The sequence below is a fragment of the Lipophrys pholis genome (genome assembly GCF_963383615.2).
Source record: "Lipophrys pholis genome assembly, chromosome: 8".
NCBI classification, from domain to species: Eukaryota; Metazoa; Chordata; class Actinopteri; order Blenniiformes; family Blenniidae; genus Lipophrys; species Lipophrys pholis.
In genome coordinates, this window is record NC_137630.1 from 16,506,246 (window position 1) to 16,529,094 (window position 22,849).

The 22,849-nt window shown below is 42.1% G+C and overlaps 1 protein-coding gene across 2 annotated transcripts; it reads left to right on the forward strand.

Moving 5' to 3' along the window:
- The first annotated feature begins 948 nt into the window (after positions 1–948).
- Positions 949–21,410, forward strand: c1qtnf12 (C1q and TNF related 12). Of its 2 annotated transcripts, none has more exons than XM_080469051.1 (8): positions 949–2,074; positions 14,378–14,482; positions 14,569–14,680; positions 14,835–15,031; positions 15,797–15,905; positions 17,955–18,048; positions 20,303–20,381; positions 20,465–21,410. In XM_080469051.1, exons 1-8 carry the CDS (start codon positions 1,895–1,897, stop codon positions 20,561–20,563), a joined length of 975 nt encoding a protein of 324 aa, XP_080325177.1. In that variant the 5' UTR covers positions 949–1,894; the 3' UTR covers positions 20,564–21,410. The 2 variants fall into 2 exon arrangements, with proteins under 2 accessions (XP_080325177.1, XP_080325178.1); XM_080469052.1 differs by having other exon boundaries at positions 954–2,074; positions 14,847–15,031.
- Positions 21,411–22,849: the final 1,439 nt, after the last annotated feature.

The following is a 22,849-nucleotide window of genomic DNA, read 5'->3' on the forward strand; positions in this document are numbered from 1 at the left end:
TTGACAGCAATTTCCTGTTTACCTTGCGCTGATGTACGTTGCTGCGTATCCAGGAAGTAGAACGTCATCAATACGGCGCCATATTGGATGGGTACACACGTTGGAGGATAGTTGTTCTTCAGTCTGCGGCCCCTGGGCGGCGCTGTGTTAAAATGTAATATTTACTAACAGAGCAGAGACCTTGCAAAAAAAGTTACAAATATGTGGTAGGCGCTCATGAGCAAACATGTCATTTATCCTATTAAGAGTATGACAGGGTTGAATTCCTTTTAGACAAATAAGCTTATTGTAGGAATACCCAGACCAACAATTTGGTCGCATCAGTCATGGACTGTTTACTGAACCCTGCAATTTAAACCAGTTTGAAGTTTAAGTATTACTTTCACTTTTTTCCCCCTCCTACTCAAGCACTTAAAAAGTGAGACATTCCCCCCTGAGTAACATAACACTGAACAAAACAATCAGAAATGTGTTTGAATCAAGATTTGTATAATTTGTGCAAATTATTCACAAAAGGGAAAGAGTTTGCTTCTTGTATCAATGTGGATCCAAACACAAAATCTTTGGGTGGAAATAAGTCAAAATGACAGATACACCACTGCAGAGACATACAGTGTTTCTGCCAAAGAGCCTCTTGAACATTTCATCTGTGAGATAAAGCAGAGCTGAAAAAGTTAGTGAGGTTGCCAATATACTGAGAGAGAGAGAGAGAGAGAGAGAGAGAGAGAGAGAGAGAGAGAGAGAGAGAGAGAGAGAGAGAGAGAGAGAGAGAGAGAGAGAGAGAGAGAGAGAGAGAGAGAGAGAGAGAGAGAGAGAGAGAGAGAGAGAGAGAGAGAGAGAGAGAGAGAGAGAGAGAGAGAGAGAGAGAGAGAGAGAGCAGGGGGGTAGAGGGGGAGAAAAGGGAGGGAGAATGGGTGATGATAAAACTCCACTGAGAGCCCTCCTGTAAGCTCAGTCACAAAGCAAAGGAGCTACCGAGACCAGAGGGGCAGGGAGAGCAACAGAGGAGGCTCACAGGGGAGCTTGGAAGCACTAAATCTCTGCACGAAGACCTGTCAGTCAGGTGTGTCACACTTCTGCTACCTGTAGACTTTATTTTTTATTTTTTTATTTTTTTTAAATGTCCTGTCACAAGCTTCAGGAGGAACGAAGATCAGTTCTGGACCTCTTCCATCCCCTGACAGATTGCTTCTTGAATGCTGATCTGCATCTTTTCTGGCAAACTTCCTGGGATCTCGCAGCTTTTCCAGCCGCTTTGCAAGAGCCTGGATCCACCGCTCACTGTGAGAAACAGCAGGAGAGAGCGAGGGGGGGGAGAGAGAATATTGTCATCCATCTCTAGTGCCCACCACCCCTCCAAACACACAGCCCACCCTCGGCATTGAACGCCCCTCCTCCCTGCCTCTTCTCTTTCGCCCCCCACCCTACTCTACTACTCCACCCCACCCCACCCCGCCCCGCCCCGACTCCCCCCCTCAACACCTCACCCCCCAACAGAGCAGAAAGCGTGAAAAATCTCACTAATGGGTTTATTTGCTGTCAGATCTGCGCCGATCTGTCATTCCCTTGGACCATTCTGCTTGACACATTTCATAGTTGAGTAAGCCTCCTGGCTCTCTGGCTAGACTTAACAGTGCCCCCGCGACGTTGCGCTGGCTGAGAGCTCATCAAGAGGGGAGCAAACGGCGGCAGCAGTCAGTCTGACAGTCTCTTGGACAGGGAGTCCCTGAAGCTGCATTCCTCCACTCTGATTTTTTTTTTTTCCCCTTCTGTGTGAGTGTGTGAGCCTTGTGGGCATCCTCAGCTTCTGTCTAACCACAGGAACGGTCCTCCCTCAGAAGATTTAAGGTCGTTTCTGCAGGGATCCTGGTGCTGATTGAAAAAGAGTGTGAAGATGTGGTGTGGGGCCGGGCCTCTGGCTGTGGTGGCCGCAGTGTTTTGGACTCAGTGTGTCCTCCTGGATGGGGTGGATGCTAAGAAGGAGAGAAAGAGGCCAAAGGAGGCTACGCCGCAGCAAACAGAGACGTACAATGCAACCCTGTCCAACAGTGAGGAGGTCGGCGGGAGCATCAAGGTAACTCTTTTGATATCTTTAACCTTGCGATTCATTTACCATCTGATGACGAATTTTTGATGTCAACCTGGAGAGGATTAGGGTGAAGGTGTGTGCAGATTTCTGCAGGGGGAAATAAAAAGCGCTGCACTTGGACAGGTGTGCCCTTGCAGGTCAAGCTTCCGACAATTTGATGGAGTAAAATGTGTGAAACTCTAATGGATGACTTCCAGAGGAATGCCAGGAATGTGCACATCTAAAGGCTGATCAATGCATCAATTAGTGCGCGCAGTGGGTTTTCTGCCAGCACTTTTCCAACATATGTGAGCACATCAAATGCTACAAACCAGGTTGAGATGATCGTAAACACCTCAGCGCTGTAGCAGCAGATGTGGACTTTCTGTTTTCTACAGATATTTCCAAAAAAAGCAATGTTAGAAAACATGCTCCCGCTTAAAAAAAAAAAAAAAAAAAAAGAAACCCAACGCATTAATGTGGAGCAACATTTGGCCCCTGACTCTGTTATTTATTGGTTTATTGCTGGCGTTGCATATTTGTGAAGGTTTCCAACGGCCTATTTGTTTTGCTTTCAGCCCACCCATTATGTTGGCATTCTCATGTAACCCTTGCTGCCCTATATACCAGCCCACACTTCAGTCCTCACCAGTCTGCCTCGTGGTACCTTCCACCCCCCACCCCCCACCCCACCCCCCCTTTGAAACCACGCAGTGAGGTCCTCTTTGTGTCTTTCGGAACACTTTGTAGGTGGCTGAGGCTGGGCGGTGTTTATTTGACTTGGTGTGCTCTGTAAAAGCTGCGGCCCTGAACGATGACCTTGTGTCAACTCTGCAGCAGGCAGAGGATTGCGCCCTGCGAAGATCCCACTCCTCTGCATCCCGTCCCATCCCACAGGCAGCAGGGAGTCTTCAAACCCCCCCCCCCCCCCCCCCCCCCCCCCCCACCCCCACCCCCACCCCCCCGACTTTGCGGTGACTGATGGGCTCGTGATGTAACGCTTGGGAAAGTTAGGTGGGCAGATATTTAAAGACCTGTGGCGATGTTGTTCCCAGCCCATTGATTCTGTCATTCAAAGGCCCGGGCTGACTCCGCTGTGTCTGGGACATCCGATAGGGGCGGTGTGGCCCTGAAAAACTGGGGCAGCATGCCGTGTAAGCCCCTCACAAAGCCCCATAGAAAGGGTCTTGAAAGGGAACACCTCGGTGAGGATTAGTCCCCAGCGCCTCCCTCTCTGACATTCTTTTCATCTCATCTCCCACAATCAGACGGTAATGACATAATCACTCTTAAGACGAAATGTTATGCCAGATAGTCTCTTTGCCAAACACTGTCACCTCTGAAGGAACCTGAGATTTCAGCTTGACATCTGTGGAAGTGGACGCATTCAAGGTCGTATTTGTTGGTGCCACTCTATCTGGGTTTGTGGAAAGGAAAGCAAAGGAAAGAAAAAAAAAAAAAAAAACAGAAAACGAACATGCCACACACCATGAACAGTGGTAAACTTGCTTTTCTTGGGCAGTTTGTAAGTTTATCCTATTACACATCTGTTAGGTCTCAGAGAAAACAACACGTCCATTGGAGCTGCCTTGGCAAGCAATTTGTATTCTCAAACAAGCCAAACATTTACACTCCACATTTACATTTTTTTTTTCCCTTGTGCCCAGTGGAAACAGTTCTTATGATGGCATTCGCCTTCTATCTGACCAATCCCGTGTGTGGGCTGCTGGCAGAGTGCAGTCGTACCCTGCATTCCTCTGGAAATTTTCCATTTGAAAGTGATCACAACAGCGAGGTGTGGAGTTGTGCTGCGAGTGGAATTTTTCTAATGAGATGATGAACATTTCAAACGAGCGCTGATCTCTGCGAACCGTCACACTGTCGGAGCGGCATGTCAAAGGTGCACGAGCCTTATTGCTCTCCACTCTGAGGATGAGAGGGATCTGTCACTGTTGAGAGCAGCGAGGGGATTCTGTGATCGCTGTAATGGAGGGAGTCAAGTCAAACATCACGCCTGGCGTGTTGAGTAATGGCTGGGTTTAGCCCGAGGAGAGGGGTTTTTTGTTTCCCCCCTCTCTCATCCCCGGTGATGATTAATGGATCGGCGTGTGGGACCTTCTGGATGGAGCTGCACATGAGAGACAAGGCCGAGTCCCAGAGGAAGCAGGGCCACTGTGAGAACACACACCTCTCGCACACTGCTTGACGGTGCGCGCCACCTTCACTCTGTGTGGCACGACAGTGAGCGCTGCATGCAGCATGTCAGACGAAGGTTTTGCTTGTTTGACATCGTAAAAATGACCAGATGATGTCATCAGAAGGAGAGCGAACAAGAAAACAACAAATTATTTTTGTCATTACATTGGATATTTGCAAGTAAAATAAACCGCAGCGTTGTGCTTTCACCCCACTGACACAGAGCGGCTGTTTTATTTGGATTTTGGCTCATTTATTACAGCAGCAGATTGATGCCAGATTTGTTGAAATCCCTTAATCTCGCCTGATTCTTATCATGTGTCGGTCATGTTCCTTAAACCACAATTTTTCAGCTTCAGTTTACAGTGGAACTTCAAGAGGAGAACATGAGTGTTGATTGGTCAACTCTTTTAACCCACTACGCATGAAATATATTTAAATTAAAGTGTTAAAATCGAGACGAGCAAACATTCGCTTGCATCTGACGGTGAGCGGTGGTTGATAAACCTCCTGTTCAAGGCGGGGGGGCCTATTCTGTGTGCCGTTTGCATGTTCTCCCTGTGCGCATGTGGGCTTTCTCCCACGTTGCAAAAAATGTGTTTGCAGTTAATTGTTCGCTATTAATAACCGGCAGGTGTGAATGTGAGTGTTTATGATTGTTTATGCTCTGTGATGCTCTGTGATGGAGGGGACCCTGTCCAGTTTGTACCTTATAAAGGCTCCAGTGCCTCAAGATGGTGAATTGGATAAATTGGATGGCATTGGGCCCACCCTCGGTGGACTTTCTTTTTTTTGGGTGTACTGGCAAATAATGTTCAAAATATAGTGTAGCTGTGATGAATTCCATCTCCCATGACCTACAGCTAAGCTTCATTTAAAGGCCTAAACTAACAAAATCTCTAAAGTCATTACACATTTTCATCTACAATAGTAGAAGAAAGTAAAAAAAAAAAACAAACAGAGTTAAATAAATTGTTATTACCCTATATCTACATAAGCTCTCCAGCACCTTCCAAAGCCAGAAACGAAAATAGATAGCGACCTCTAGTGGCTAAAATGATCATGATGCAAGCAACGTTGAGCAGTGAGAGCTATAAAAATTAGGAAAGTTCATGCTCAAGTCTGGTAAATGAAAAGAGGGCAGATTCATACGTTTTACCGAATGTTCAAGGCTTCAATTGAACTTAAGGCAAGCAAAGAGATTTTTTTATTTTTTGTAAAATGGCTTTGCAACAAGCTTAGGTCAGGCCTGGGCCGTTGCAGACTGACTGACTCCTGGCTGAGCAAGAGCCACACTTTACAAGAAATGTATTTTACCCAGGGTACATCTGGAAACAATAGTTTCTTCATTTGCATGTTACATGTATGTTCACTGTAGACATAATGGACATAAAAATAAACTAGCTACTCTTGCAAGATGATGTTTTACTACATCTTAAGTCACTACCAATCATGACAATGAGTGGTGGAACATATACAGTATATAACTCTTCATTTAAAGTGCACGATTGTTATATCATCATGCACAACTGCTAAAGTTCTGAGCCCCAATGATCCCCTCAAGTCTGAGGGGGTTGTTCACTGACATTATGTGTCTATGGAGGGGGAAATGAATTTGTACACTAAAATGAAATGAAACCTGTGTTTCTGCATCTTGGTCGTGTTTCTCCAATTGCTTGTAATCCAGCTCCTCAAGGGGGCAAATTAGCTGCACTAAGATAAGAAAAACAAGTACAGTATGTACTTAGGCGGCGTCGTGTGGAACCACAAATGAATCACATAAAAGGAGGAGGATCTAATGACATCCTGCGTTATTGCCCTGCCCAAAGTCAAACCGTGTGGCCGACCCGTACCTGAGATGGAACAAGATCACTGGAGCTTTTCAACAGCTCGTTTTACCTACCACAGGGAAAATGAGCACTCACTCCAATTTGAAAGCTATAATTTGTACTCAAAACAGATGTGACACGGCAATCAAATTTTCTTTCAGGTAATATTGCTCCGCTTTATACCAAGAACTGACTTTCTCTCACAGAAAAGAAACGCACTGTTTGTTGGGACAACAGTGGAGAGTTTAGAAACCCTAATTTAAAACCGAGCTGCACGATGAGAAAGTGCCTATAACATTAAATATTAACTACATCTTTTGCACATCCAAATGTGTTCATGCAACATTTGTTGAAGTAATAACAGCATCCTCCCTGTGTGATGGGGTAATTATCTTTTGCGCACGGCGGACTAGTGAGACAGTGAGCAGAGTCAACATCGCATGCTGAACTGTATTAAGCTTTTTCTTTGATTAATCATCAAGGCGATCTGTCTGTGAAGTGCAGCGGTGTGGAACATGGGAGTGGGTGCATGACGGCTGGGATGCACGCAGGTTAGCAGGGTGTCCCGTGCAGCCGGGGGATCCCTCCCTGCCTCCCGGGGGCGGCGGCGGCGGGCCCGTCGTTGGGCCCTGCCACCCATGCGTGGAGACTGCACAGCGAGCAGGGCAGGCATGTAAAAACATCGGATTAAAAAAAAAGGCTCTCTATCAATACGCCCGACCTTTAAACCTGCATGTGCAACTCTTTTTTTTTTTTTTTTTAATCTGCTGCCAACAACAAGTTCTTGTCATCTCCAGCGTGTGAGCAGGTAGAAAAAACATATAAGATCCCAGTGAAAATAAGATAAGTTCCTCCTGCAGAGGAGTAGCATTTCAGTGTCTTGTTGCAGACATGTTTTAACAGTTGTGTTTGTGTTGTTGGTGGCACGTTGCCCCGGGGAAATATTTCCCATTTTTATTGCTTCAAATAAATTCAACCTAATTTTCCCCAAACGACACGACAAACACGTTTAAAGGAGTGCACGTCAAGTAGGTTTATTCATGCAGAGGGTAATAAAATCTTTTAGGCTTCTGTGAATGATCAACAATGATTACAACTGATTGCTAAGTGGACCCAAAAACGTTAAATCCCCAGTGCTGTTGGCCTCTGTTAGTATTTATTGTATGGCCTGGGTGCAGGAGAAAGGGATTGTTAGTAGAAAATGTTTAGTGGGCTACTGGAATATCTTGACTGAGATTATTCCTGGTTTAACTCTTTTCTCTGTGGGGTTTGCATCGTCCTCTGTTTACAAGTGTTTTCTCCAGTTTCCTCCTTCAGTCCAAAACATGCAACTGAGATTAATTGGTGACTCTACATAACCCATAGTTGTGTAAGTGGTTGTATGTGACTGTTTTGTGATTGATGGTAACCTGTCCAGTTTGTACGTTTCCTACATTCAAAGTCAGACCAAATCACCTCCAGGTCCCCAACAACCCAAGCTGCATAAAGCAGTATAGAAGAAATTCCTGGTTGGAGGCTAGGCTGATGACGATGACGATGAAGTGTTCTCATCTATCCAGCCTGCTACATTAAACACATTTAGACCAAAAAGTTTAAATGCACGACTTTGGATTGTGGGATTAAACTGGAGTACCAGGAGAGTCTTCATGCATATGCAGGGAGAACGTGCAAACTCCACACAGAAAGGCCGCAAGGTCCAACTGGGACTCAAACTGAAGATATTCTCTGTGTGGCTCGACTGAGTGCTAACCACTACTCCACTGTGTCACCCCCATTGTCAATGTTGACATGATGTTTGATGCAAACACTTTTTCAATTTTTATTTTACAAAGAAAACTTTGTTGAGATGAAGATCTTTTTCGCAAGGCAGACCTGACTACAGGAGCAGATAGTACAAAATCATGAATACAGAACACTTAAAACACAGCACAGATAAACACATGAAACTATTTTAAAAAAGCCGATTAAGATGAACAAAAAAAACCTTCAATATATTGATGAGTATGTCTGTTCCTTGCTTGAGATCTCTTCAGATGATTCACTGATCAGTTCAAATCTTAGGTACATTTGAAAGGATTGTTCCTCCCTCAGAGAGTCTACTTGTATAAAAATGAGACTTGCCATGAGGCAGACCACAGTAAGATTCATGTTGTTGCCCAATGCTTCCAGACCTTATGCTAATTATGTTTAATCTATAATTACTAACTGCAGGCTTATGCTCTTTATGCAGCAAGAATATCAACAAGTGGTCTCAAGTTTTTCTGCAGGATTCCAGAGATCCATCCATTCATCCATCCATCCATTCAGAGACATTTTCCACAATGCTGCTTTATACAATCCAGAGTGTCAGGGATGTTCTGGATCTGATCCCAGCTGAAAGCAGTCCACCATGGAGAGTTGGCCAGTCCGTCACACGGCAAACACAAACAGAAAGTTTAGAATCACTAATTAACTCAACTGCATGTTTGTAGGCTTTGGGGGGGAAATTAGAGTACTTAGAGACAGCCCTGCATGCACAGGTAGATCATGAAAACTCCATACACAAAGGCTAGTTTCAGGTTCTGGTTGAATGCAACCCCAAGATAATACTGATCGGTATTTCATCATATTACCATAAAGAACTGATATAAAAGAAATCAGCTGGCTATGTCCATTTATTGTTACTGTGATCTGTACTTTTATACTTACGAATGATGTCTTGATCAGATTGAAAGTATTGCACTGATTGTAGCGTTTCTTTTTAATTGACCCTTCTGTGGCAGCATCAACTTTGCAGTGTCTTATATGTCAGCAGAGTGGAAATATTTCAAAGCAGAAAAGCAAAATCGGTCCAAACAGCCAGCGTTTCAAAGGCATCAGAGCTTCGTTCAAAACAACCAATTAGAGACCATATCTAAAACAACGCAGTAGGATCATTACCAGGACGTGACTAACATTGACCACTGAAAAAAAAGAGTGGTCAGGTTGTTCAGGTACCTTAACTTCAGCCCTCTGTACCTGCAGACACAATGCTCTCCATTCTTAAGACTGTCGTCTCGGTCGTGAGGCTCAGCGAGGATAAATATTTAACATTTCTCGCCTTGAGACATCAATCCTGACACATTGTGGCGGTCTGCGCTGTGAAGAAGTGTCCTCACGCCTGCTGACAGATGAGACCACTTTGAGCCGCTCGCACACGATCAAAGCCAGAGTTCCGCTATTCTTAAATCAACCCCTCCGACTGATACCTGGAGCTGCTCCCTCCCCACTTTGTTCACAACTTGTACTTACTGATACGCAGCTATGCGAGGGAGTCCACAGTTTACTTTGCGCCACCGTCAATAGCCTCAAGTGAGAGATTGAACGCTCCTGACAGGTTTTTCTGGGTCAACGGGCAATATGGCCCGTACGTCTGTGTATGTGGTGTCTTTGAAGTTCTCGCTCGAGACAGACACGACACCTGCATACAATGAATCAGACCACTTTTGGCACGTTGTGTAAGCCATCTGAGCCATCACCGACTGCCCTGCTCTTTCAGGCCACATATATTTAAAAAGAAAAGTGTTTGATGGAAACAGCGAAGCGTTCCGAAACCCGACGATTAAATTATTTATACAGCGATTTACCGTTATTTCTTAGCACAGAATTGAGGGTAATAATTAACTTGGTCATGGCCTTTCTTCCTTGAGCACAGAAAATCCTTGAGGGCAAGGGTTTAATAGTTTAATTACAATGGCGTGTGTTAAAGAGGATAACAAGCTTGGAGTACGACTGATTTCCTGGCAATGATATGCTGTCTTTTGATTCTGACATGGGCAATGAATGAGATGTGTAATTATACAATAAAGCAAAGGTTTGAGCCAACCTGCACTGTTTTGTTAAAAAAAACAAAAAACAAACCTGGTACATAAATCAGCCAAGAAATATGTTAACCCTTCATTTTGATTTGGAACGAGCACCTACTAAACAGCAACATTCAACATGGATGGGCGCCATCACCTGCCACACCCCTTTCACTCATGGTGTTTTAACACTTATAACATAACCTAATCTGACCAGGGTGATAACAATGGGCATGGTGATTGACCAAATAATAACAGGAACACAAAATTCACAGGCAGAACTACAATAAACTTAGAAAAAAAAGTCCCGGGAAATGGCCTCCCATAATCCCTTGCTCTGTTCCCCATGACAGTGTCATGAAAATCTGTCTTTTCCTCTAACAGCTATCACACTATTCTTTAATTAATTGGTCAGCTTCAACTGTGAGAGTCCTCTGCAAAGATAGGTGTGCGAAACTGTGGAAATGAAATGAAAAAAATTCCATATTTCCATATATACTACATGTCATTTTGGAAAAGTTTCAGGGAGCCTCTCCAGAGAGGCTAAGTAACCACATGTGGCTCCAGAGCTGCAGGCTGCAGACCCCTGGGTTAGATGCAAAACAAGGTAACTATCAGTACAAAACCTATTTCATTTAACTTCAGTGTTGTCATCCAAACCCAATGTCAGTATTCATATTTATATCTAATATTTACATAAATCTGGATTTGAAGTGTTGCTGTTGTAGGATATTGGGAGTGTGTTTATGTAACATGTGGTATGTGTTAAAGGTCGGTGGTGTCAGAAGTTGCTGTTTTATTTTGCATTTATGTTGTGAGTTTTGCACTTCTAGATTCAGTAGTCTTAATTCATAACAATCTGTTGGTCTTGGTTCTTTCAGCGTTTATGTACCAGCGCTGATCCTACTTTTACTTTTCCCCCCCAAAATACTATTTATTTTCTCTATGGCTCCAATATGTGTGATCACTTTCTGCAATGAACACAGAAGAGATACCAATTCCAGCAGATCGTTCTTGTGTAAGCAGAGTCTAATACACACAAACCTCTCACCATGAATGTTCCTGTTTGCACGGGATGTCACGTTATTTTTAACCGCTCACCAGCAAAATGCACAGAAACTGAAAGAGTGATCTCCTTGTGTGACCATGCAGCTGAGCGCACTTTCTTTATTGTTTGTGTGTTTCACTCACTGCAGTTTAAGAACATTATTGTCAGAGTTCTTTTTGGCTCAAACTTGTGGAGCATACGAGGATGCATTGGAGCACAGTGTGGATTTGAGCTCACGTCACACTGTGCCGTACCACACTTGTCAAGTTCATAGCTATCTCAATGAAAAACACTTGGCAACAACACTCTAGTGGGTCGATCTGAAAGTGCTACAGTTGCTAGTTGCTGGCTTTCACCTCTTCTTTAATAGTCCAACCTGAGAGTAGCTTTGATGTTCTTATGTAACTTTTAGCAAGACTGCTCTTGAGCTTGAAATATTTTTTCAAATGTTCAATAGAAGGGCCCGTCCACACGAGTCAAAACAATCTTTTTTATCCTCGGCCCCCCCCCCCCCCCCCCCCAAAATTCTGTCCACACGTCACTAGAAATACGGCTCAACATGATGTAGTACATATGCCAGGCCTTTAGGGGGCACTGTGACTCACCAAATACATCAAAAACGCAGAAGAGGCAGACCACAAACACTGAGAAGGAGAGAATACTCCTGCCCCTCCTCGGACTCAAGAAATCAACATATTGGCTGATAATACCTTCGATTATCAGTAGCTTCTGCAGCAGGACCTGGAGCATGTCGTCCGCGATTGTTGTGGTTATTAAGTGACGGCGCGGATCGTGGCAAAGATTGCAGCGGGGGGGTGGGGTGATGACATCATCGTTTTCCGCAAGTGTGCGTCTTTGCCCATCCACACCTCAAAGCCGAGCCAGCGTTTTAGAATTTCCCCACTCTGTGACTGTGTTAAAAAAAAAAAAAAAAAAAAACTGTTTTCGGGCTCCTGAGCCGCCGCGCCACATGGATGATCGGCCAAAAACTATGCGTTTACGTGAAACGGCGTTCTCCAGTGGACAAGCCCTCTAGCTCACTGCTGTATGATGAATTTGAAAAAAAAAAATTGACATGGCAAAGGGGGGGAAAAACTCCTCTTATCCATCTGGCCTTCTGTCCTGTGGAACCAGAATTTAGAAGCGTAAAACTGTTCTTGACTGAATCCGTTTTTTTTTTTTTTTTTGCTTTTATCTGTTTCCAAGCCTCAGAATCACAACAGAAACAGAACAATCTGAGGCGCAGCCAGGGCCGAGTCTGTTACGTTGTTTATTTTGTCTGCTGTCAGAGAGTAGAGCGAGTCAAAGGGAGACGGAGCGAGGGAGAGGGAGCGGTGCAAATCCCAAACACAAGAAAACAGACCTCTTTTTTTTTTTTTTTTTTTCATTCCGTCATATTGGAAAAGACAAACAAGGAGTTACTTTGTTGCGGTGGAGCGAGAGGCGAGCCTTTAACTGCGAAGAAATCGGCATGTTGGTTTAGCAGATAAGTGATCCGTGTCCCGCTGCCAAACCTAAACAAATTCCTTTTCAGACAGCTCACCTCCAGCGCTCGTCTTTATCTCCTCTTGTATCTCAGCTGAAGGCTCTTTGACATTCGGGGCAGGGCTGGAGTAAGACTTGAGCTCGCTGTAATTGGAATTCATTCAGCTTCACATTTTGCCACAATCAAAACAAACCAGTCGGAGCAGAGGGGATAAAAATGTAGCTTCCAGGGCCCGTCTTGTTTTCTTATCTCCTCAATAGATCCCAGGCTCCTAGTATGATTTATTAGAAAGGAGTTATTTTCAGAGCATACCTCCTGATTAGAAAACACAAACTGAAACATCCCTCACTCGTGTGTGGGTACAGTATATACATTTGTTATCTTGTTGATTAGATTTGGAATCACTAATTCAATCCAATCGTCCATGAACTTTATGACTAGAAAAGCAGTTTTTGACACTTTTTACCAAATAAAATTACTTGAGAGTTAAAAAACACATTCAATCTTCAACATGAGAGGAACACACCACATAAACTGTTTTAGGTTACATTCATGAAATTTCATAAATACAGTGTGGAACAGTATACATTTAAGTGATTTTTCACGTGTTGTTTGTAGCGTTTTGCCTTTTTATCCCTTTATGCCATTTGTAATCTTTGTCATTTTGATTTTTGATTTATTTTTACCTAATTTTAACCACTGACCTATTTTAAATGTTTAAGATGCTCGTTGGATTTTTTGTATTTATTTATTTCTTTGAGCTATATTACTTGTTTTTGCTTTTTAAAGTGATTTTAGTGAACTTTTTGGCTCTTACGTACATATATGAAAGGTTTTTTCTAAACTATTACTTTACTAATTTAGTTAGTTTTAGCGATTTTATCTGTTTATTATTTAGGACGATATTAGCTCATTTTGATGTTTCAGCTACTTTAGCCTCTTTTAACCATTTTGCATGTTTCTTTTTTTAAAAATTGTTCTTATGGTTTAAGCTGTTTAAGCTATTTCAGCCGTTTGTACAATTGCAGCAACTTTAGCTGTTTTGGTTGTTCCATCGCTTCCAGAAACTCACACATCATTTCTAGCCATTTAAGCATTTTAAGCCGCTTTAGCCGTTTATGTTTTCAAGCAATTTCTTTAACAACTTTGTTCATCTTAGCTGGTGTGAAATGGATAAAGTAAAATAAAATGTTTATTTATATTTAATTTTATGAAAGTTTTGGAGAACCACTACAGCGGTGCTGCAGAGTCACTCGTGGCTCCCGGAGCTGCCGGTTGTAGACCACTGCATTAGTCAAACGAGCAGCATTAATGAAAGAAAGCACCAGTCTGTCTTTGGGCGAGGGAGAGAAGTGTTGGCCACTTTGACGTGTTGTTACAAACTGTGGTAATTGAGGACTGCGGTCCACAGGATCGACATCACACATAGACGGGCAGACTCATTTTTCAGCAGGGTGCTCATGGAAATTTTCATGTGCTGAAAATAAAATTACTTGACAAGGTTTGTTTACATTCATCCAAGTCTGTTGGGCAAATAAGAACTGACGTGGCACCTGAGTGAATTATCTGGAATGAAAAAAGAAAAAAAAAGAAAAGCACAAAGTAAAGCTTTTGGGCGACTGATGGCAAACTAGATTTGCAGTAGACTGGGCAGGGAAAGACAGACTGTGAAAGAAAATAGGTTTTCCCGTTCGACCTTAGCTGGTGTCTGGCACCATTTAATTGTATCTTAGGACAACGTTTTCCAAAGGGAGAAATAATGACTCATTGGATTTTGCTTCAAAGGTACGGTCTTTGCGTCGTATCCCACTGGGCAGACATATCTAAAAATGAAGTAGATGATTATTCTGTAAACAGTTCTTACCTACTTACTGTGTTTACATTAAGATTACCAAGCTTCATTGGATTTCCCTGTTATAATATCTGCAGGTTTCTGATCACCAGAGGGTGGATCCACTCGGGTCATGGATGGACTTTGTCAAACGACCGGTTGGAAACTTTCCTGGAAAGTGTCGCAAACGCAAACGACCCCTGGTAATACAAAGTCCGAACGACTTTCTTCTAATGACTTTCACATCGGGCTCAGTGCATTAAAATATCTTGTGTCTGTCCTTTATCAGCCGGGCCCACCTGGGCCACCAGGGCCACCTGGCCCCCAAGGACCTCCGGGCTTGCCTGGGGCGGAAGTGACCCAGGAAGTTCTTCTCCAGGAGTTCAAAGAGATGATTAAAGGTAGCTGGACATACATCTCAACTTGGCCTTTTATGAGCTACCAGTTGCTCTACCCAACGATTGCAATCATACAATATTAAGACCACGTTTCATTGCCTCATCATGAGGGTTGAAAATTGTTCTGATGTCATTCTTGGGAATAATAATCTGGAAGTGCTTGTTTCAGAGGCTACAGAGAGGAGAACTGCCGCCCTGGACAGACAAAGCAGCCCCAGCCAGCTACCGACAGCCCTCCTCACCCTGGAGGGAATGACCTCCTACCGCCGAATAGAGGAGGCTTTCCACTGCAAGCTCAAGGGACCCGTGGTGGTGGACAAGAAGACTCTGGTGGAGCTCCAGAACTTTCAGACAGTGAGTTTGTTTGAAGTGTTTCTGAGTCGGTTCGGCTCCGCTCTTTGCTTGCGGTTGAGAGAAAAAGTAAAGTGTGGGCTAATCCTCCTCTGCGGGGTCGCATGCTTTGTTCAAATCGGCTGTAAGTGCGAGCATTGGATAATCGTTTGGCGAATGGTCGAATTGCAAGAGAGGATCATCCCCCTCGCTGGTAACTGGCACTGGCAAAATGCGCGGTGCCACTCCGAGACTCAGACTGCCTCTTTGGTCAGAAATATCAACTTTTTCAATCCTACACATCACTCGCTGGGCGGCATACAAAAGGCACTCTGTCTCCGACTTGGAATAAAGTGTGGAGAGGACAGAAATAGACACTGTTTGAAACAGCATGCTGTAGTGGAAGAACTATGCCCTGCGAGGACGGGCTGACAAGGCTGGACGAGGGAGGAGTACACTTTGCTGACTATTTAACACGCTAACACAGCACTATTTAGGAGAACATGTGTAAATTGTGAGTGACGATTTCATTTCTTTGCACAGTGAGAAATGAAATGATTACAATCAGGATGAACAGAAGGAGACAGGGGCTTAAAGTTGGGTCTGAATTTACTAAACCTGATTGAAATTCATATGGATTTTAGAATTGATGTTGGTAAAATGCCCAACGTTGAGCATCCCTGTGGGATTTCTCCAGCTCAATCTTTATTTTGAGATCTCACAGCTGGAATTCACGATACATTTTATTTACAATCTGCACATTTTCCATCAGTGTCTCTGTGTTTTCAGCCGCCCGCTAAAGGAGCCTTCCTCAGAGGGTCGGGAATGGACCAGTCGACCGGGAGGTTCACAGCTCCAATCACTGGCATCTACCAGTTCTCAGCCAACGTCCACATCGGTAAATCTACGACTTTACAACATCAGCTATACATGTTCCACGAATCAGCTTTTCATCATTCCCATACAGACTTAGAAAACAATCCCAATTTTGTTTTTATATCTGCTGATTGGTTACTTTACAGAAATAACAGTATATTTTGTCAGAAATAAAACAAAATAAACACTTGTGCAGCCAAGCAAATACTGTATGTTTACTAAAGAATTTGCAATAACACTGTTGGAGAAAATGGAAGTACTCCTCCCTGTGGATTATTCATTAAATCTATTATTGACTCTTGATTACAGTGAAGTCAAATGCAAAGAGTCTTAAAAGAAATTAAAGTAACACACAGTGTTACTGTTTTATTCCGATTTCTATTGACATGTGCAGATCTAATTTTGGCATCCTCAGAGCAGAAAAAAAGCCTCCAATGGGCTCTCCAACCCATGTTTGGACTCCAAAGTAGTTTAAAATGATGATGTTTTCTCAAAGCTAGCACAATAGTCTTTCGTTATCAAAATCAAACTAGCCCAATTTGTGTTTAATATGGTTACCACTGCAATGGATGCACAAAGTATGCATGCTCAATCAAAGTTTCATCCCTCCTTAATCTTAAATAATTAGATTTGGACACTAAAACTGACTAGAGTAAAGGGCAAAGGCGTGGTCACCGTTAAATTTTACAGCGTGTTTATAATTTACTGAACCAAGCCGGATAAGGAAAGTGAGCTCTAAAGCCCAGTATATGGACCGATGCCATTCAAAGCAGATTGTTAACAATATACTGAGATAATTGCAGTGTAGGAAACTTTTCGTAATACTATACTCACACATGATCGGGCAAGTAAACATATTTAGCAACTGCTATATAGAAGAAAAAAGAAAAGAAAAATAATTGTATATTCAATCATTCATAAGTTTATTATTTTTGCTAAAATGTATTTGTTTTTTAAGTGTCAGGAATTTGTAAAATGTGAGAATGCAAAGCCATTCAAAGCATCTCTGCTTTCAAGGTTATGAACTTCTGTACTTGCTATAAACAATTCCTTTTAAAATATAGAATAAAAAAGATAAACAAGAACACTGTACCAAATCAAAGTGATGCCTAAAGAACACGTTATATTAGACCAGGACTTATTAAAGAGCTGATGAACCCCCTCTCACAGAATTCAGACCAAACTGAGCTGTAGACCATTTCTGTTAAACATATTTTTAAAGCACATTTTATGATTATTGATTGACTTTTGATTGGTTATTAAAATGCAGATTCTATGCCTATATGAAGAATTTTTTTTCACTTTCGTGCCATTGGTCAATAATACAGACTGAAATAACTTTAGAAGTGAAAATCTGAGCAAATTACACCTATTTTAATAAACTGTCATACAATGCAATGTTAGGTCACTGAGTACCTAAATCCAACAGTTTAATCTTTTACCTGTGAGAATTTACAAAAAAAAAAGGGGACTAAAAAGAGTATCTTCTACAAAAGAAATTGTATTATGACAGCCTACAATTGTGCATGCCATTAAATGTTTTCCAAAAATATATATTTTGAAGCAAATAAGAAGAAAGTTAAAGCAAAGTTACCAAATGTGGTCACTCGCCCTAAAATGTGTTAATTCAGCTCTATTACTCAACCAAATTACTAAACAAATTCAGTTATAAGAATGTGTTTAAATTTAATCATTCAGAATGTTTCCCCAAAAGTATATGATTTTATCGAGAGTATTTATTTGGGAATAATTGAGAGCAACTTATGCTGTAAAAAGCCGTCCCCTGATGGCTCCTGCTGCTGCTCTTTTTTCAGACATAGTTCAATAAAACTCCATTTCATTCTTTTCTTTGCAAAATAAATCATTATTTTAATCGTGGGGGTGACTGAAAAAAAAAAAGAAAGTAACTCGATTTCATGAGATATTTGACATTAGGTGGGAGTGTGTCGGCCACAAAGGGTTGAAAGTCTGGTTTCATTCCAACTTCAGGGCTGCAACAACACTGAAGTTAACATACAGTTATTTTGGGTGATCGCGCCTCTTTAATTTGAATGTTGTCACTTCCCCGCAGATCACAACGAGGTGAAGAGGAGCAAGAGTCAGCTCAAAGCGCGGGACAACGTCCGCGTGTTGATCTGCATTGAGTCGCTCTGCCACAGATACACGTAGGTATTCCTGGTAGTTATATAAACCCTCCCGAGAGCTCTTTCCCCCTGAATCCAAATACAGTCCAATCTGCCTGACGCCACTGTGACATGTGCTTTTGATTTTGTTATGACATGCTGGTGAGTGATGCTCCAACTGATCACCAGTAAGCATTCATGAAATCGATCATGTGGCGTCATTAATCTGACAACAACAACCGCGCTGTGCATTCCTGACATACCTGTTTCAACGTCTTGTTTAGTTCCCCTGTAACAGTGATATTTTATTAGTGTTTAATGCTTCTTCGGCTTTCGGCAGAGTTTACGTGCTGTTAAAGGTGTCTCTTACCCTTTTGCATGGAACCAGTTTGGCATTTCCTGTTTAAAAAGCAGTACAGGTCTTTAAGTGAAATGTCCTCTCGTTTGGAGCCGTCGTCCCTGTCGCCTGACTAATCTTTATGGACTCACCTTTGACACTCCAGGCTGCCTGTTAACAGCACAGGAAGGCTCTTGTTTGGAACATGGGCGACTAGTAATGAAGCGATTGGATACAGTCGGACAGAAAATCACAAACCCAGAAGTCTATTTAAATAAAACTACTGAAAACCACTGAAGGAAAAACAGATCCCTGACATCTCTCCTGAACTGTGCAGAGCGCCACAGCCTCTCCTTCTGGTGTGGTACAATGAGGGGGAATGTATGAATAATATTATTATGATGGGATACTAAACCCCAAAGAGTACTTGGCTCTTGGTTTCCAGAGCCAAAGTCCCAGCCAGTCTCACCCTCCCACGCCTGAAAATGCAGAGAATGTGAAATGAGGCTCGTTGTGAAGGCAGTCCGAGCAAAGACAAACATGATTGATTTGCCATAAAAATGTAGCATTTTCCGTTTAACAGGAGCCAGTGCTCCTGCTGTGTGGTTTTAAAGGCTGCAGCGATGTTTCAACCCTCTATGCAGACTCTCCCCATCGTCGAAGGGCAGATTTTTACTTATTTGAGACGATTGACACTACCTAAATATCTGTATGGTAAACATGTGGCTAAAGCCAGCAGATCAGCAGCATGAAATCACAGCAAAGCAAAGTTTTCCCTCTTAGCCTTTTCAATATACTATTGTTTTTAGTTTCAAGGAGACAGCAATTATACAGACATCATACACCACTTAGATGTCTATATGCAAAATAGTAGCTATAGCGAGCAGCCAGCTTAGCAGTAAACAATGGCTTGCAATCGTTACCAGCCATCATATCAAATCAACACATTCACTGTCTTTCCTAAAGTCACATGACAAGATTGACATTATTAAGATGGAATGGTATGCAAGTATGTAGTGAAAGCTAACAGAGTTAGCTGAGCATAAAGATTGCAAATGGGGGGAAACAGTTCTACATGTTTGTTCAGTCTTTACAAATACCATCAATTGTTTTGCTCATTTTGTTCACGAACAATTATGGGTAACCAGACAACTGCTTGTATAGACAGATAAGGAGAATCAGCTTTCGGCTCCGTTTACATGAAAACAAGTGTATCTGCAAAACTTTCTTCACTATAGGGGGGGGTCCGTTTACCTGGTGGTTGGATTCGTATAGACTGATGACGAATAAGATGCTATCAGGGGTGAGTCTCAACTATAAAACTAGAACAAGGACTGCGAGTCATACCACTATGGGTCTGCCGTGTTTGTTTACAGGGGCATAAGCAGAAGGACCTATTGTCAAACGGGAAGGGAGGGGGGAGAGATGCGCATGCGCAGTAAGAGCGCTCCGTCGAATCCGTGAAAGAACCGTTCCACCTTGGGAGTTGATATAAAAACTTTGCAGATACAGTGTCAGGGATTTGAAGGTGGACCCAAGCGCAGAATCACCAAGTTCCGTAAAAACAGGTTTATTGTCCAGAAGTCCATGGGACATGAGGAAGGACACAGGAGCAACATGAAGACAAGAGGCGAGACATGTTGACGAGTAGACAAAACGATCCGTCCAGGACAACAGAGGGAGGGGAGTTTAAAAGCATAGGGAAACACAACGATGGTAGCACACAGAGGGAGAAGATCATTGGTTGATTGGAAACACGAGGTGCGACACACAGGGGCAGACACGGAGACCTGACATACAGTGGATCTGCACACCGATGTCGTGTAAATGGAGTCCCCAAAAGTGAAGAAGGTTTTGCAAATACACCTGTATTCGTTGTCGTGTAAACGGGACCTAAGTTAGCGTAAAGAATCACCAGCATTAACATTTGTTTTAATGCTTTATTCATCTGATTTGCAGTTCGCTGGAGATGATTGTTGGATTAGAGAGTAACAGCAAGATCTTCACCGTCAGTGTGCAGGGACTGCTGGAGCTTCAGGTGAGCCAAGAGACGTTCATATACAGCACGTGAAAAAGTCTTCATGTTTTACAATATCTGTATTGTGTGTTTTTACTCTGCAGGCCGGGCAGTACACCTCCATATTTGTGGATAACGCAGCAGGTGCATCCGTCACAATACAGAACGGTTCTGATTTCATGGGCTTGCTGCTGGGCGTATAGCCTCCACCCAAGCTGTCTACCGCTGCCGCGTCTTTTTGATCTCTTTCAATGGACTATTTCAAGCTCCATCACACAGGACCAAACCACAGGGAGGGTTTGAAAAAAAAAAAAAAAGGAAAGAAAGCAGTGCTGACATTGACTGGACTGCTGGTCAGATCGTGGAAAGACAGTGTGAAGAACTCGCAGACTGAGTTTGTTTTTCACAGTGCACCGCCACTCCTCGCCTCATGAACTTGGATGCATGTTGCTTCACCGATAGAATCACCTGAAAATAACATGGAGGAGATGTTTATCACACTATATTTTTTACAGTTGTTAAAGACTTTTGCAGTAAATTGAGTCTAAAATGTTCTTTGTAGGTAACAAAAGAGCTAATGAATACAAAGTAGTACATTTGTGCGTTTAATGTATATTGACTGCTGTTTTTTAATGTATACTATTTACTATCTATTGTGTACACACTCAAACTATTTTTTTTTAATTAAAATTCACTTTTATATGTGTTATATGGTACATAGACTCTGTGACTACACTGGACAGTTGAAATATGCTCAATAAGCAGGCATCATATGATTTATAAATACAACTCTTACTGCATTTGTTAGCTATCTTAGCATTGGTCCAGACTAAAATATAAGCACAGCTGTTCAATGTCTGCATTGGAATTTTGTATTGACATTCATGGCCGCCAAAACAATGATTCTACTGATTTTGGTGACCATTGTTGCCACCATGTGTCTTTGACATTTGTAGTTTTGGGAGATTTTAATCTCCTACAAGCATTGGACAGATTGCCATGAAATACATGTTCGTCCAAAATAAAATGTCATATTGTTTGTGTTCCCTGAATTTTTCAAGTCAAACTATTATTTTTGCAAACACTTGACTTTATTAAGAAATACCGCATTTTACAAACTCTTAGCCTCTTATAATCATTTAGCCCATGATTGGCCTGTTTTCTATATTATGCTAATACCCCCTCCCCCCCACCCAAAAAAAAATCATCCACTCTTCATGTGGGTCTGTTTATATTTACTGATTTATATGTATTTTTTTTGGGCAACATTTTGCTTGCGCTGTCTCAGTAGAGGAGGTTTTATCGATGGAACCGTAGCAGCATAATATGGTCATACATTGACTTTTACTGATCCCAGATGGTATATACTGTACTTGTATTATCGATATACAAGCCGTCAGTCAATATAACCAGCATGACCAGTCAAATGACAAAACAAAACAGGACTTGTAGTCCAGAAAATACAGTACTTAAGCTATAGTTGACCTGTGGGGTTTAGATCTCTAGGAAGGGTATCGAGTGAAAAAACAAGCGATCGCTCATAAACAAATGTTGATGCACTCAAATGCACTAAAACTGAAGTCTTGTTTAAAATAGAGCAATCAGCTGGAAACTCATCAGTTTTTATTTCAGGAAAGTTACAAGTACAGACGACAATGTTTTCATAACGACACACAGGAGTGGGGAAACTTTACAAAGAATGTAATTTGTTTTCCCAGCCACTAGGTGGTGTGTAGTTTTTTTGTTTGTTTTTCCTTCCGATTTCAAGATCCTTTTAGCTGTTTTTCTTAATCAGATAGGCACACTCCGTATCTGGCATATGAGACAAATACGTATATCTCTGCTGGTCCAGATGGTGGAATGCAGACATGGGCAATTGGTGACCAAATATAATTAAAATTGAAGAAAACTGTTGATCTTATATGTAACGGTACGAAGAATGTCCATTTAAGCACATTGGAACCAGTTATCACCGGGAATTACTGCAAACCCATTTTAATAAATGTACTTTAAAGTAAAAAAAAAATGTAATTCCTTTATTAATGAGGGACTGCTCTGTTTTAGTGAAAATTACAGACATAACAGTGTCCCATTCAAGAGATCAGAGATGCAGCAGTGAAAGCTTTGTGAACTAGAGTTAGCACAAAAGCCAGTGTGGGGGGGAATTTGTGAAAACATGCAGGCTGAAGCCTCCAGAAATCCTGTTCCCTGAGACGCTACAAGTTTCATCAGTCTGAAGAGAATCCACGAAAGGATTCAGCTGTTTTAGAATCCCTTAAAGCTCAATGTGAGGTCATTGGTTTTATTTTTAGATGCTTCAAATTTCAATGAGAAAAAATTTGAGTCAAATTATTTTATATTCCACTGTATTTTGCACCACGAGGCTTTGTTTGAAAAAATTTGCATAAAGTTGAAATTTATTTTTCTATTAAAATTTTACCTGCTTCACATTTTGTAAATGTATATTCAATTAAATGGCTCCTCTTTTA

Coding starts and splice junctions, on each gene's coding strand:
- c1qtnf12 (XM_080469051.1), top strand. CDS start 1,895: ATGTGGTGTGGGGCCGGGCCTCTGGCTGTGGTGGCCGCAGTGTTTTGG. Junction 2,075..14,377: donor AGGTCGGCGGGAGCATCAAG/GTAACTCTTTTG, acceptor TAATATCTGCAG/GTTTCTGATCACCAGAGGGT. Junction 15,032..15,796: donor AGCTCCAGAACTTTCAGACA/GTGAGTTTGTTT, acceptor CTGTGTTTTCAG/CCGCCCGCTAAAGGAGCCTT.